This window comes from Nannizzia gypsea, genomic scaffold (assembly GCF_000150975.2).
Source record: "Nannizzia gypsea CBS 118893 supercont1.2 genomic scaffold, whole genome shotgun sequence".
In the NCBI taxonomy this organism is placed as follows: Eukaryota; Fungi; Ascomycota; class Eurotiomycetes; order Onygenales; family Arthrodermataceae; genus Nannizzia; species Nannizzia gypsea.
The window spans coordinates 1,851,230-1,865,463 of record NW_003345200.1 but is presented as its reverse complement, the minus strand read 5'-3'; the positions used below and the strand labels follow the sequence as shown (position 1 = coordinate 1,865,463).

The window sequence follows — 14,234 nt, the reverse complement described above, 5'->3', positions numbered from 1 at the left end:
TTGCAACGTCTTCCGCTCGCCCGATGGCTTCCCCGCAGGCAGTCTTATGTAGAATGCAGTGTCCTTCCAATGCCATCTCTTCGATACCTCCTCAGGATGTGTGTATATACCTGGCAAAGGGATAAACAAAAAGAAGGATTCTTTCTGTCTCTTCATCCTTTCAAAGATATCAGAGTACTATGTATTCACTGTTCCGGTGGAGCTGGCCTTTTGAGAAATCCGTGAAGTTGAAGTTGTATCTGGTTACTTCATGTCTTCTCTCTGGTTCTTATGTCGGCCAGAGAAGATTGAATGGACAGAATGAAGGCCTGTCTCGGCATCAGCCAAAAAGGTGCCTTCCTCTGGCCTAAGTCTTTGTTGATGTTGACCTTGAAAAGGCCATAAAAAAACTATCCTGTCAATTCCTATAGGCAAGAGATCCATTATCTATCTATCTCCTAGCCATCAATAGGCACATTTCATTCCTTCTATCTGGCCTATAGTCAGATAGGCAGCAACCATGAGCATGCTTGAACAGTGGCTTCAGCATGAATATGCACCCCCCACTGTGGATAACAAAGTCTTCAAGCTTCCCCTGGTCCCAGAGCCAGTACGGCCAAAGCAGTTCCCATTCCGTGACAGACAGGATATCGAGATCATCCTTCGTGGCGAAAAGTCAGACCATTACGCCCGTCTTTGCAAGGAAAACGCGGACCTCGAAGTCTCATTCAACCCAACCGGCGGAGATTTTACCATTACCGAGCGTGTCCAGGACCCAGAAGAGCCATGCCACTATCTGGAGGTGATCGCTCATCTCAACCGCAAGAACTCGGAGCTTCTGGATATCAGAAAATTCTCTCAAACTACACTACTAATTGCATTTGCCATTGCAGATGGGAAGCATCCGTGGATGGAATATCGCCAAGCTGGATTTCAAAGCGCACGCCTACCCAGCCTTCTTAGCCAAGCTGTCAAAGCAAGATGGCCGCTCTGCTATATCAAAGTCCTCCTTCCACTCTCAAAACACCCTCGTAGCTGGACTGCTCTTCTCGCCCTGATGACTTTCAAAGGGGTAGACGATAAAGACCTGAAGGAGGTGAAGGAACTCTACAAAGCTGTGGAAAGATGCCAGAGCGAGCTGTTTGATATCAGCCAGCGCCCAGGATGCCCTAGCTCGCTTAAGGAGCTGATCGATAAGGAAGAGGAAATGCGCAAGCATATTGAATTAAGAGACCCGAAAACCCGAACTGCGTTGATCAAGCATTACGAAAAATTAGTCGACGACATTGCCGTTGCCCAGAAACGAACCATGTGGCTGAAAGAGTCAGATAGACTTGCTAAAGAGCAGGAAGCTGTTTATCAAAAGGTTGAACTTGATAATTAGGGCTGACAGGAGCCCTATTATCCCACTTTTTTTGTATCAAATTGATTTCAATCTCTCATTCATCAGGTCCCTTTGTCCGTTGCTTAGCAATGGAGTTTGAGCTATTAAAGATGGGCATTGATGTTCCTATTCTCTTTACTTAAACAATACCCCTTCAATTCAATCGCTTTATTCCTATAACTAATAAACACAATGCTACTGACTACTTAATTCCTGACAGGTCTTAAAAATCATCAAGCAAATAATATGCAGAGTTTTGTTATCCGAGTGGAGTCTTGGTTCATGCTATTCTAATTTGATTGGGAATGGAATAGTGTGGTACCCCCTTAAACCACCTAAAGAGTAGAGAGCACTAGTGTCGGGGCAAGGAAAAGGGAGAAAAGGATTATGGAAAAGGGGCACCAATGAAGCATGATTGGTAACTGAAAAGAAGACGATCTCGGGGGGTATTATGCTATTTATACACAGGCGCTTTGTTTCACGAAAGCTGTTTTCAACCTTTTTTCACGTTTTAAATTTTTTCTAGCCATGGGCAGGGGGTCTACCGCTTGTTGTTACCGCCTCTCAGAGCCAGGATCTGGACCATGCGGACAAAGATGTTGATAAAGTCGAGCTCAAGGCTGATACTCTCGTTAACAACGTCCCTCCGTACAACACCTCGTTCAGCCAAACGAGCATGGTAAAGGATCTTCTGGATATCGTAAAGGGTAAATCCACCAAAGACAGCAAGACCTCCATACAACCAAACGCGCTCAGACCACATAAGAGTTCTTGTGGCTGTAGCTGGTAGAACCAGGGGAGCAAATCCAGAGAGAGCAACAATGGCAACACCAGCGAGAAGCGGGCCACCAAGGTAAAGGTACTTCTCCTGCTTGGCAGTAGCACCGACAAAGGCGATTGAGCCCATCATGCCGACTGTGTAAAGACCAGCACGACCGAGAATGGCTGGGGACATGAAGAATAGAGGTGCTAGAACGGCCGCTTGGGCAAGGTTGAATCCAGTCCACAGAGCATACTTTTGAATGTAGCTATCAAATGGTTAGTAATGCTGAATAAACGTGGTAATGTATGGAGAGTTGAGCCACTTACTTATCGGGCGATGTGTAAAACGTTCCGTACATAGTTCCAATGCTAGCTACCAAGCTGGCACCAACAACAACCCATGGGTTGGTTGCCATGAGTCGATAAGACCACCCGCTGGTATGAAGAGCACGGGCGGCAATGCCGATGATTCCAATACCCAGACCAGTGTGCATGAATGTCTCATTCAAGAAACTTCGTTCGTAAGGGCGCATTCCACCATCTTCTCTTGTTTCCCTGTTGAAAATGAAGTTTGTTGCCACAACAGTTCCTCCGATGATGGCGGCACCGTATATTAGTTTCTGGGTCATATTGCTGGTATCTCCGGCGGCGGGCTGATATGCCTTCTGCATATAGGTACGTCGGAAGGCATCCTGGAAAGACTTGCGCGCTTTACTGGTTGGAGATGGAGAGGAGATCTGAGATGGTGCGCGGCTAGCTGGTGACGATGATGGCTTGATAGGGCCGTTGTGGATGAACCGGATGGTGGTTGATACTGTCGTTGGCTTGGGAGCCTGTTTGAGAGCTGCCGATATAGCAAACGGGCGACGAAGGACGAACGCCATGATGTGAGCGGATATTATTCGAATATCAGAATGATGAAATATAATGATAATTGCCCAAACGGATGGGGCTAGCGATGGCCTTTTATATATCGCAAAAGAGTTGTCGCTTTTGTTTCGTCCGTCGGTCGATGTTCTTCATATCCGAATGAATATTCGAGAACTAAAAGCCGGGTTAGTCATCGACCACGTGACATGCTTTGACAAGGTGGGTCTGTGGATGATCTCATTGTGGCCTTCCGGAGTTTAGGAAAGAAAAAGGCGAAGACGAAGAAGAAAAGGAAGAAGAAGAAGAAGAACGGAGACGAGGAGAGAGACGGGGCTTTGGAAGACAATTCGTGACTCACAGTGAAAGTCGGACGCAGCTATAGCCTTACCTGTGGCTCAGCATTTCTGTGACAATGTCGCTTCTACAGAGTGTACAGATTGCGCATCTTCCGCCCTCATTAGTAGTCCATATTGCGCTCTATCGCGATGTGAAGAACTCACCGTTTCTAAGAGAGCAGCTTATCTCTGGAAACTCGGCATATGAGTACGCTTTTATTGATGCTAGTATGGTATGACGTTGAAGCTTCATGTGGTTTTGATGTGCCTCGTACCTATGTTATAACCCAGATAGGTGTTGACTCGCAATTTGTGCGCCAAAGTAGATACTTTCGACCACCCATGTCCTTGCGGCTGCGTTTAGAGCAATAAACGACTACGAGAATAAACGATTAAAGTCAAGAAATGTGCATTCGGAGATAGTGTTTGCTCTAAGCCCGAATAATAATGTTAGTATTTCCTGTCACTTGATATCACAACGCCGAAAGCGGGAAAGATTACGTCGAATTAACCAGTCCTGCTTGAACATAGATAGCGGATGCTTTCCGTCGGTTTGGCATAACGGATTCAACTAAAGATCTCCTTGTGGTGAAAGTTAGTACGACTCCAGATATCACACATGAGAGTATATCAAAGCATCTAGGAGAAGCTATCGAAGGCACCCAAGTGGCATTCGACGATGCTACTCTCAGCCAGATCACAGATATTTCGAAGATTCAGAAGGCGTATAAGCTATCAAATGTGGTAGACCAAAAACCATCCAAGAAGCCAACGGTGGATGCGGCGGAGAAGACTCTCAAGAAACGGCTAGAAACCTCTATAGTCGGAGCTATTGCTTTGAGAGGGTCTTGAACCTGCCAATTTTATTCAATGGAAATAACTTGTTATTCTCAATTTTCATACCTTTTGGCGATCTTAGAAAACACTTGAGACATCACTGGTGGACAACACTAGCAACATTATTATGCTTGCAGGAAGACAAATGCCCAGTTACTCCGTATAAAATATCTAGACTGAGATTTTTCTGCCCACCAAATAAAAGCCCTTGACCTGCACATGTAGCAACGCCAGTGTCGAATGTTTGCATCTTGATGAATTCTCAATAACGATGGATGTCGTCTAGATAGGCTTTAGCCTCCTGTTGCCCCGGCTACCAAAGTGGTTTAACGCCAAGACCATCGAGTAGCAAAACGCGAATCCAGGCATCAAACTCAACTTGCAGCGAACACAGGCTATACCAGAGCCGGGAAAACTTTTAACAGCCCCCCGTACTGTATATATGCATCTAAATGACTAGCCGAAGTCTTGACGCTCTCGATGTCCTCTTGCCACCGCAGGTGAGACCCGCAAGCCCGACCACTATCTTGCTTGCTTCTCCCACTGCGACACCTATTGATATATCCTCGGGGCCAAAATCCAACCCCTCTCGTGATTTCAAACCTGCACCCGAAAGCCACAGTGATGTCGGTAATCAACCGCAGGTAAATGTTAGCCGCCAACAGATCAGAGCTGTTTTGGGTGGGAAAGCAGGCGCAGAGAACCTACCCGTCCCCAGGAAGAAGAGACGAAAACTTGGAGACAAGGGTGGCATCATAGTTGGGAATATGGAAGACTCAGCAGGCTGCGCTCGAAGCTGCTCTCAGTTTCTACCAGACGAGTCCGCTGTGCAGAAACCAAAGGCGAAAAATCCTAGGAAGTCCCAGAAGAAACAAGATGCAGAGACAGTAACGAATTCAAGGCTGAAAGGGAAAGTTATAAAGGCGTCCACTGCCTCCAAAAGAGTGCTAGATGATAGTCGCGCCTTGAATTCTGCCGGGAAATGTGATTCTGAGCTGAAAAAAGCCGGAAGCATTATTTGGGAACCTGATGGATTGCAGCTTGAGGAAGCTACTGCAAGAAGGGATTACTGGACACCCATAAAGGACACAAATGCGGCCCCTATTGGTTTTATAGGGTCCCCAGTCTCTACGCAAGTACAGAGAGCTCAGGATAAAAGCAAAGACTTCAGAACATTGGTGTCTGGGTTCAATCTTTCCAGAGAAACGCCTCGTGACATTGACTCTGATTGCCAATACCTTACTGAAGGACCAACAACAAAACAGCTTTTAGAGGTACGACATCTCTATAACCAGAACTAGTATGTTCTCCTATTAATAACTTGCCTAGTTTATACCACAGAGCTTCCCCTCAGGCAAGCATTTGGGGCTTGAGGGTTTCGATGCAGGTGCATCCAGTACCTCAGAAGGGAATGGCCAATGTAAACCAGCCAGGAAGCCCAGGAAACCTGCCAAATCCAAAATCACTACAATCACCTCGCTAACTACACGGCGATATGAATCGCCATTTGCATCAGAAAGTGACTTTATTTCACTTGACGACAAGGAGGCTGAATCAATTCAACCTGCCCGAAAAGCCTCTTCCTCGAAGCGTAATGCTACAAAAGCAAAACCTAGATCAAAGGTTTCCAAGGACGAATACCAAGCTCAATTCAAGCCTGCCCCCACAGCGGAAGCTCTGAAAGCTATTGAAAACCAAGCACTTATCTTCGGAACCTCTAGTCAGCTAGAGAGAGATTCCAGTCCTAGTGTGTATGGGCTAGATTCTGGGTCTGGGTTAGAGCACAACCGAGTTGAGAGTAAAGCAACTAAGAATATATCTAGAGAACCCTCCACCGGCCTCGGGACCTCGAGATTTTCTAAATCCAAGAACTTGTGGGGAGCAAGTTCTCGTGATCTAGATGGATATCTACTGAATGTTGAAATGGTTGACCTGATTGATCCGACTGTCCCAATATATAAACCCCTAGATGAGCAACAGACTAGCAGCGCCAACAGGGGCTCTGATAATGCGATTCATGAAGAAATTCCACCACCAATTGAGCCTGCAAATGCCAAGAAGGCCGAACAGCCGACTCACACAGTCGTTGATATCGATAATACCAATACTATACAAAACTCCCGTGAAACCCCAGATACCCGCAACAACCAAATTCGGGATGCCTGCATGCCGGATTTTGATCAACTTACAACCGCTGCTCTCGTAAGCAAGGTGGCTTCTTTTGGCTTTAGGCCGATTAAAAAGCGTGAGAAAATGATAGAGCTATTAGAGAAATGCTGGGAAAGTAAAAAGAATGCCACCGCTAGGCCAGAAAAACCACAAGATACTGCTCCAGAGGTACCTTTGAGTGCCATCCCAACCCCTGTGGACGCAGTCTCCACTACCGCGGCCAGTATTAACCCTTCTAAACGGACAGTAAAACCTAAGAAGGCCACTTCCGATGAAACAACCCATTTCTCACGGGCAAGCCAGAAAATATCTCACGGCCGGATGGCTTCGCCAAAGACTACAGGGAATACAACCCATTCGAAGGACATCCAGTGTGACGTCCGACCTGATATAATAGAAATAGAAGACTCTACTGATGAAGGCCTACTAGAGTCACCTAAACAGCTTAAGAACTCTGATAATCTCCGCCCTTCTTCTTTCGAACCCTCGTGTGATAAACCCGAAGGGCCGGAAGCATTTCAAATTCGAACTAAAGAAGGCAGTTTTAAGGGGAAAGGACCAGCAGAACTCCCAAATATATTTATACAGATTACAAATGCCGTTAAGGCTCAGCCTCGCATACGCAGCGTCAAGGGTGTTAAGCAACCAACATGGCATGAAAGGATTGTCATGTACGACCCTATCTGGCTCGATGATTTTACTCTATGGTTGAATGTGGAAGGCTTTAAACGCATCCATGAAGACCGAGAAGTCCACACATCGTTGGTGAGAGATTGGTGTGAAAGCAAGGGAATCTGCTGCTGTTTCAAGAACAGGAGATGAGCGTACATCCATATACTTCTTTGAATTGTGTTTCATGGGATTTGTTTGGGCGTGAACACGAAGTTTTAGATATTTGGTTTGTATGGCGAAAGAGGCTTAGTCTTTTGGATATCCATTCAATATAGCATCTATGCAACCCACCATTTGACCCCAGAATAAAGTTAAAAGGAAATCAAATAGCTGGTATGAGAAAACAAAATCTGGTCCTCGGCTGCTGCGTATTTGATTTACAACTCCAGATTGTAAGTATCACATACCGGAGAAGTAGTTATAGCTGTCAGGAGGATCCTGAGAAGGGTCGTTATCTCGTTTTTGAATCCTCGTTTGTTGATGTGATTCTTCTTGGCCGCGTACCTGACCTTGGCTAAGGCCCTGCTGAGCTCCCTGTTGCTGCTGCTGCTGAGCTCCATGTCGGTAGGGACTTTGGCCCACTTGTTGAATATGCGTCGGCACGGGGTGGTCTCGTCCAGTATAGGGGTTTGAAGCCACCGGCGTATGATATGTAGGAAACGGGGAAGGGGGAGCTACAACTCCAAATTGTGAAGCATCTTGCATTGATGGTATCAGTCCTGCAGCGCCTAAATAGCGCATATTAGCCACGTTTCTACCTATCTTGCGAAGAGTTATCCACATACGTCTGCTTGGTGGGTATATAATAGGAAATCCTTGCCCTGGCTGATGAGCCGCTTGGTGGATGGCGTGAGCCTGGGCCTGGGCCTGAGCTTGGAAAGCGTCATACGGTGTATATGGTTGTGATGCTCCCTAACTATAGGTATTAACAGGCTAATATAATGAATAGATAGGTTGGTAGCTACCTACCATCGCCAGCCCAGATGCTTGTGGACCGATCCCACTGCTAATATAGTTTCGTAAGTCGGCAATTTCCGCACGTAACGATCCGTTCTCAGAATTAAGCCTTTGGTTATCGGCTCTTAGGCGTTCGAGCTCTCCACGAGTATATGACACGCGAGTTATGGGGTCTGTCTGGGTGCATGGTAGATTGCCAGCAACGCAATTTGCACAGCCAGTAGAATTTGAATCACACTTCATTTTTCGTCCCTGTAGCAAGTAGAGTTTAGTAAATCTTCGAAATGTATGGGTTTGTGGTAGATTTTGGTGTATTTGGGTAAGCTGAGGAAATAGAAAACCTCAGGGTTGATGGTGAAGTATGGGGATATAAGTAAAGTTTGAGATAAGTAATATGGTGCTTGACAAACCATGGCGAATATAGATAGGGAAAAGAATCAGGATGGGTGTCATGGGCCTTTAGAAGATTGATTGAGCTGCTGTCTTTAGGCCAAGAGTGAATACAGCCATCTGGTACAAGTGCGACCTGCCAAAATCCCAATTTGGAGCTGGTGTTCCTTTTGATAGCTTTAATTTTGTAAACAAGGCATACAATAGAACTAAGTGAAACCAAGCCATAAAGTGATGTAGTGTTCCTTATGCATCCAAGTAGAACAAAGTATGGCTGCTCACTCAGGAAATAGCCAGAAACGACAGTTTGATGGTTGGAATTTTCAAGAGAAAGTGGAAATGGTTAGGAGAGCAAAGCGAACTTACCTTGCATCGATCGCAGGCCTGGCCAGTGCGATTAGTAGAAGACATTTGACCCTGCACCAATTGAGAATAGTTTGGTTCTGGGCTATGCTTCCCTCTTCGCGGCTTCTTAGGGCGTCGAGAAGGAGCTGTGGTTTTGGAAGTAGATGCTGATTCTGCCGCTGTAGTCTGTGTCATATGTTTCGCAGGAGCTTCAGTATTCTCCTGTTCTTGTTGCTGGGAACTTCCTTGACTATTCGTCTCCTCGTCTGGGCCATGGGTATCGTCCCAGGGCCCTTCTCGGTCGTCATAATTAGAAGGTCGTTTCCGTGATGCAGACATGGCTCTTTATAGAGAATAAGTATATCAATATAGTGGAATTTTGAGATACTACTAGAACGCTGTAGTAGCTTGATTCCAGCCAAAGAACGGAAATTAGTAGGTATAATAGCGTGTATCTTGATATAGGGTTGATCTGAGGAGAAGAGCTGCAATCGAAATGTGCAGAAACGCAGTATATGTACTGAAGAACCCTTCTCCATCTCTTAAACTGTGTCTTCTGGCTATTGTGTAAGGATAAAAAGAGCTCTCTTCGGCTCTTTCCATCTTGTACACAGCTAGCACACCCCTTAGAGCCATTGATGACGGAAATCTCCATGGCAGATGTGGCAGTGTAGATTCATAGGATCCAGTACCCTTTCATAGACAGAGACTTCGAGAAAACAGCCTTTTGTATCCGTTAACTTGAGAGTAACCCATTCATTTGACCCATCGACGGCTTGTCCGCCCGAGAACTGCTGGAAAACAAGGCTGCGATAGCAAGAAAGCTCATTTATGCTATCCTCTGAGTTCAAATCTTGTCCTTGGAGGCCGAGCCCTTTCAGAATATCAAGAATCGAGCTGCTTTTATTTCACCGTGGAGCTATCAAAGCAAAATCTTAATCATTTCACTCCACTCGATCAGCAGGATAAACGGACATTTCGTTTCAACAGACAGCTTCCTACAATGAATAAGTCGTAAACAAGTTCCAGCTATTTCTCTTTTACAATTCGTGCAAGAAAAAAAACTGATCTTTGAAATGGGGGGATATTTGATCAAGGCTTTGTTTTCTCTTTGGGGTTTCCTACTATAATAGATTGATAAAGGAGGCAAGCATATAATGGGCTAAAGGCCAGCTCAGCCATGCTCGAGTACTCCCTTTTTAGAGGGTAGGAGAAACGAGAGCCATGTGTATCAAGAAGAAGGGGGCCATGATGATGAGTGTAGATGGGTCGAGTCGGGCGGCGCGGCTGCAGGAACGACAGGACACGACCGAGGCCCACGACAAACAGACAAGCAGTGACAAAGAAACGAACGGCTTTTCTTGTCTGTGGTTTTCGACCTTGGTCTCATGTCGGACTCCTCGTTTTTGCTGGTATCTTCTTTCATTATGTTGGTGTTATTCGGCTGTGTGGCCCTGGGGTCGATGGGGCGATCTTCGAGGCCGTTATTTGAACTGGTTAGCTAACCAGTTTTGATATCCTGTGATAAGCTCTGCAGTAACTGGATGTTCAAACGGAAGACAGATACTCTGTACTACCCATGATGAAGCGGATCTAAGAATGAACCTATCGGGTGGAAGTTATTCAAGCATTAACCGCAGCAAAGGTTGCTTAGTAAATTTCTGCTTCCATGGAATCAAAACTTTACTAAGCAGAGGCTCCATCCATTCCTCTGCATTATTAGTGCGCGTCGATAGTTTGGATCGAGAGAGCACAGCTCCCTTCCTGATACATAAAAAAATCTCACTGCTCCTGCGTCTTGGACGCATTTTCCGCCTTATTTCACGCCTATGCTCAGCCTGATGGTTTGCAACTCTCCAGCCATCTACAGCGAAGGGATCCAAAGGCGTAACAATGCCAATGTTAAGTAGGTTTCAAATGCTCCAATATATGGCACTCGTACGTTCTCTTCACTCAAACAATAGGGATACCGAATTTTCACTGGACTAGATGTCACTTCATTTGCCCTCCTTTTTTTTTTCTAGACCTGCTCCTCAAAACCTGCCGTTCACTCCTTGCCTTAGCCAATGCATCGCCTTAAAATTGGTATCTTATATCACATATGTTTTTCATCTATCTTAACGCCAACCACCCCCAGAGATAGCCTCAAGTCTCCTTTGATGCCAGGCAAGAGAAGAGTAGGCGAGGCGAAATAAACAAAACATAGAATCGCGAGATGAGGAAGGAAATGAAGTAAAAAATAGAGAAAATATAAATGTGCACGTTAGGTTGGTTTGGATTTTGTCAAGATAGCGTATTCAATCGTATCGTTTCGGGGTCGTTATATTCATGTGGGAAGATGCAAAATGGGGGAAGGAAAACGGGAAGGAGGGCAATTCAAGAGTATATAGATCGGTGAATGTGCAATAGGCAATGGGTAAATAGTCGTAATCCAAGAAGGCAAGGTAGCATGGTACACAGTACAATGGGGTATTTAAGTGAAGCGAAGAGCAAGAAGGCGGCTAAGCTATGAATGGGCTATGTGTGATCCAAGAGTGTTTTCTAGTTCCCAACCAAAAAGTATGCGGAAAGGATGGAGGACGGGGCAAAATGGGATGGGATCGAAGGAGCAAGTCATAACTAGAGAGAACATCGTACAGAAGAGTACAACACAGAAGATAGATACTGGCTAAAATTGAGGGTATATTGGCATGTTGTCATCGGGTTCGCTTGCCATTATGTGCAACAGTAATAAACTCAATTCTGTCCCGGTATCGGTGCTGGAAGCCATATTCCAGCCATGAAGCAAGGTTTTTGCACTGGCTGACATCCAGCACGCTGAGCATTGAGCATCCGTCGGCCACAGCTTCGACACCAGTGCCAGTTACGCGGACACAGCCGCGCACAGAAAGTTCGCGGAGGTTAAGCAGATGCAGGCCAATGGAGCGTAATGAGGGGTCAGAGACTGCGGAGCCACAGAATGAGAGATTCAGGCGCGTTAGCTGGGGGCATCCGAGCGCTAGAACCTCTGTGGCGGTGTCTGAGAGGGCACAGCAGAATGACTAGGGATATTATTAGAATACGGCAACATTATAACGGGCGCGATCCATAAGCTCAGACTTACCAGGTCGAGTTCCTGCAGGCATTTTGCACTGTTGGTCAAGTAGACGATTGCGTTGTCAGTGAGGTACGTACAGTCCGCAAGGCAGAGCTTCCTCAACCTGAGAAACTGCGCGTTCCCCCAGTATTGGAATCCCTGGTCAGTGATGGTCGTACAGCGGGTGAGATCAACCTCTTCAAGCCGGGTTGCAGCATGAGAGGCGATATGATGCATTGAACGATCCGTGACATGCTTGCAGTATGATAAGGTAATCTTCTTAAGGTACGGACAGCCATAAACTGTTCCCGCAGCAGGTTGATTTGGCTGCTGTACTGCACCCGCTCTCAGTGCGTATTTTGAATTCTGCAGAGCTCTGCCACCATTGACGTGGTTGCTCTGGTTTTGTTGCTGAGCTGGTACCACCCACCCGACAATCCTTGCCAGTAGCGTATCGCTCACCTTTCGACAGTTACTAAGGTCGATCTCCTGAAGTGACTTTGCATGGTTTGTCATATCCAGTATTGTCGGCGCCGTGACGTCCCAAACGCTTTTCATTCTGAGTACCCGCAAGTTGGCGCCGCAAGTGTTGGCAAGTGCAGAAAATCCTTCATCGGTGACATGAAAACAGTTATTGGCATCTATAACACGCGGTCTGTCCCCAACAAACGGACAGATAATGCCGGTTATAATTTCATCGGTAATTTTGCGGTTATACCGACTTAGATCCAGGAACCGCAGGAGACGAGGGGATTTGGTGACTATCTCACACCACTGACGGGAGACTCCACGGAAACGTAGCAAAACATGAAGCTCGAGATACTGGAAAATGGAAATAAGTATGTCATTGGATAGTATTCCACGATGGCGGACACTGTTTCGATGTTTTGAGGGCTTGGTTTGGGAAAGGAAAAAGGTTGAGTTTGTAAAGGGTGCCGCATGAGGCTGCTTGTTAGGCGAGGGTGTTCGTGAGCGAGAGTTGACGCTTGTTGCCTGAGATTGCGACTGCTGGTCTGGAGCAGTATCTTCAGGTATAATAGGGGCAAGAGAGCCTCGCCGGGAGCGGGATCGCACGTTATCCAACCCAACACTCAGAAATGGGTCCGGGTCGGAGGGTTTCACAACAGATTCGTCTTCCATTCTATTAGGTTTGTGAAGAGATTCAAGCTCTGTTTCGGAGAAGGTAAGAAGCGGCATGGATTGCCTCCGGGCAGAGAAGAGTGCCTCATTCCCAGGGGTAAAAAGATGGTCTGCGCTGGGTGCATCTTCCATAACCACATCACCGTCACTAGCATCATCAAGTCTTGTTCGTGCCGTGCGTTCGACCTGGTCTCTTATATCTGCTGGACATCGAGCCCAAAACTCCGCGAGAACTTCACCACTAAGCATCAAGCACTCAACGGCAGACACCGAACGGACTGTAGCGGTTCTTCGTGGTGCAAGTGATAGGCTAACGACTTCACCAAAATATTGTCCTTGTTTTAGCCGCGCCTTAACCTGCACATTGCGAGAGTCCTCCGCATCAGCAACACGGCGGGGACTGCCGGGGTCACATCGCTCGTTGAGAACCTCGACTTCACCGCGCACAATGAAAAAAACTTCCCTCCCGTGTGAATTTTGCCGAATGATGTCAGTGAATGGCGGGTAAGTCCGTGGTTGCGCATTTAACCCCAAGAAATGAAGGATATCGGATGGTAGATTGGCAAAAAGGGGCAGTTCTCTGAGTAACATTCTCACACTGACAAGGCCGTTGGCTAGAGCACTAGAAGTGGGAACGTCCTGGCAGCTAGGACTGGGCGATTTGCGCTTCTTACTGAAGCTACTGGCATCTCGATGGTCGTCGTGATTTAAACCTAGGCCGTCTGCGATGGTATCTCGTACCCGCTTTGTCACACGTTTCTGCCCACCAGGAGCAGCCATTTCTACAACCGCAGGCGGTGACGGTGACTCCTTTTGTTTCTTGCGCTCGAGAATTTGGAGACGTTCTTCCGCTTCATCTCTGATGGCTCGCTCCACCTCTGGGAATTTTGGAAGAATGTTTCTAAAGTCTTCTTTAGTTAGGATGAGAAGCAAGCAACGAGTCCTTGCAATGATGGTGGCAGTACGAGGGCGATCCATGAGGACACCGATCTCTCCAAAAAACGCGCCTGGCTTTAGCTCTGCGTATGTACTCTCTCCATCTCGAGATGTAACGGCGACAGCCCCACGCACAAGCCAGTACATGGCCTTTGCATCATCCCCTTCCGTGAGAATGTAGTCGTTTGCCGAGTTTATCTGAGGCCGTAGGTGGAAGCCGATCTCAGCCAGAAAGGACTCTGGGGTAGATTGTAAGAGCGGGAAAGACCGTATCCGATCTATTATATCATGCGGCATGCCACGTATCTGGTAGGCAGCCAGGGGCGACGACCCGAACTGTTCGAGAAGGGTTCATTTCGGTGTTAAAGGTGCGAATTGGAGA

At 46.8% G+C, this 14,234-nt stretch overlaps 6 protein-coding genes across 6 annotated transcripts; 3 read left to right on the top strand and 3 right to left on the bottom strand.

The window, feature by feature from the left end:
• Window positions 1–499: 499 nt before the first annotated feature.
• MGYG_02723 (hypothetical protein) lies at window positions 500–1,363 on the top strand (the record flags this gene model as incomplete). The annotated part of the gene is made up of 1 exon (XM_003175144.1): window positions 500–1,363. The coding sequence occupies one exon, from the start codon at window positions 500–502 to the stop codon at window positions 1,361–1,363; it is 864 nt and encodes a 287-aa protein (XP_003175192.1).
• A 541-nt stretch (window positions 1,364–1,904) lies between these two features.
• MGYG_02722 (growth hormone-inducible transmembrane protein) lies at window positions 1,905–3,009 on the bottom strand (the record flags this gene model as incomplete). The annotated part of the gene is made up of 2 exons (XM_003175143.1): window positions 1,905–2,391; window positions 2,453–3,009. 2 exons carry the CDS (start codon window positions 3,007–3,009, stop codon window positions 1,905–1,907), a joined length of 1,044 nt encoding a protein of 347 aa, XP_003175191.1.
• Window positions 3,010–3,407: 398 nt separating this feature from the next.
• Window positions 3,408–4,182, top strand: MGYG_02721 (cgi121; the record flags this gene model as incomplete). Its single annotated transcript, XM_003175142.1, has 3 exons — window positions 3,408–3,563; window positions 3,657–3,779; window positions 3,862–4,182. The coding sequence occupies 3 exons, from the start codon at window positions 3,408–3,410 to the stop codon at window positions 4,180–4,182; spliced, it is 600 nt and encodes a 199-aa protein (XP_003175190.1).
• Window positions 4,183–4,619: 437 nt separating this feature from the next.
• MGYG_02720 (hypothetical protein) lies at window positions 4,620–7,158 on the top strand (the record flags this gene model as incomplete). The annotated part of the gene is made up of 2 exons (XM_003175141.1): window positions 4,620–5,441; window positions 5,497–7,158. 2 exons carry the CDS (start codon window positions 4,620–4,622, stop codon window positions 7,156–7,158), a joined length of 2,484 nt encoding a protein of 827 aa, XP_003175189.1.
• A 249-nt stretch (window positions 7,159–7,407) lies between these two features.
• On the bottom strand, window positions 7,408–9,039 carry MGYG_02719 (hypothetical protein; the record flags this gene model as incomplete). Its single annotated transcript, XM_003175140.1, has 4 exons — window positions 7,408–7,736; window positions 7,794–7,920; window positions 7,978–8,217; window positions 8,722–9,039. The coding sequence occupies 4 exons, from the start codon at window positions 9,037–9,039 to the stop codon at window positions 7,408–7,410; spliced, it is 1,014 nt and encodes a 337-aa protein (XP_003175188.1).
• A 2,357-nt stretch (window positions 9,040–11,396) lies between these two features.
• Window positions 11,397–14,149, bottom strand: MGYG_02718 (cyclic nucleotide-binding domain-containing protein; the record flags this gene model as incomplete). The annotated part of the gene is made up of 2 exons (XM_003175139.1): window positions 11,397–11,741; window positions 11,804–14,149. 2 exons carry the CDS (start codon window positions 14,147–14,149, stop codon window positions 11,397–11,399), a joined length of 2,691 nt encoding a protein of 896 aa, XP_003175187.1.
• Between the last annotated feature and the right edge of the window lie 85 nt (window positions 14,150–14,234).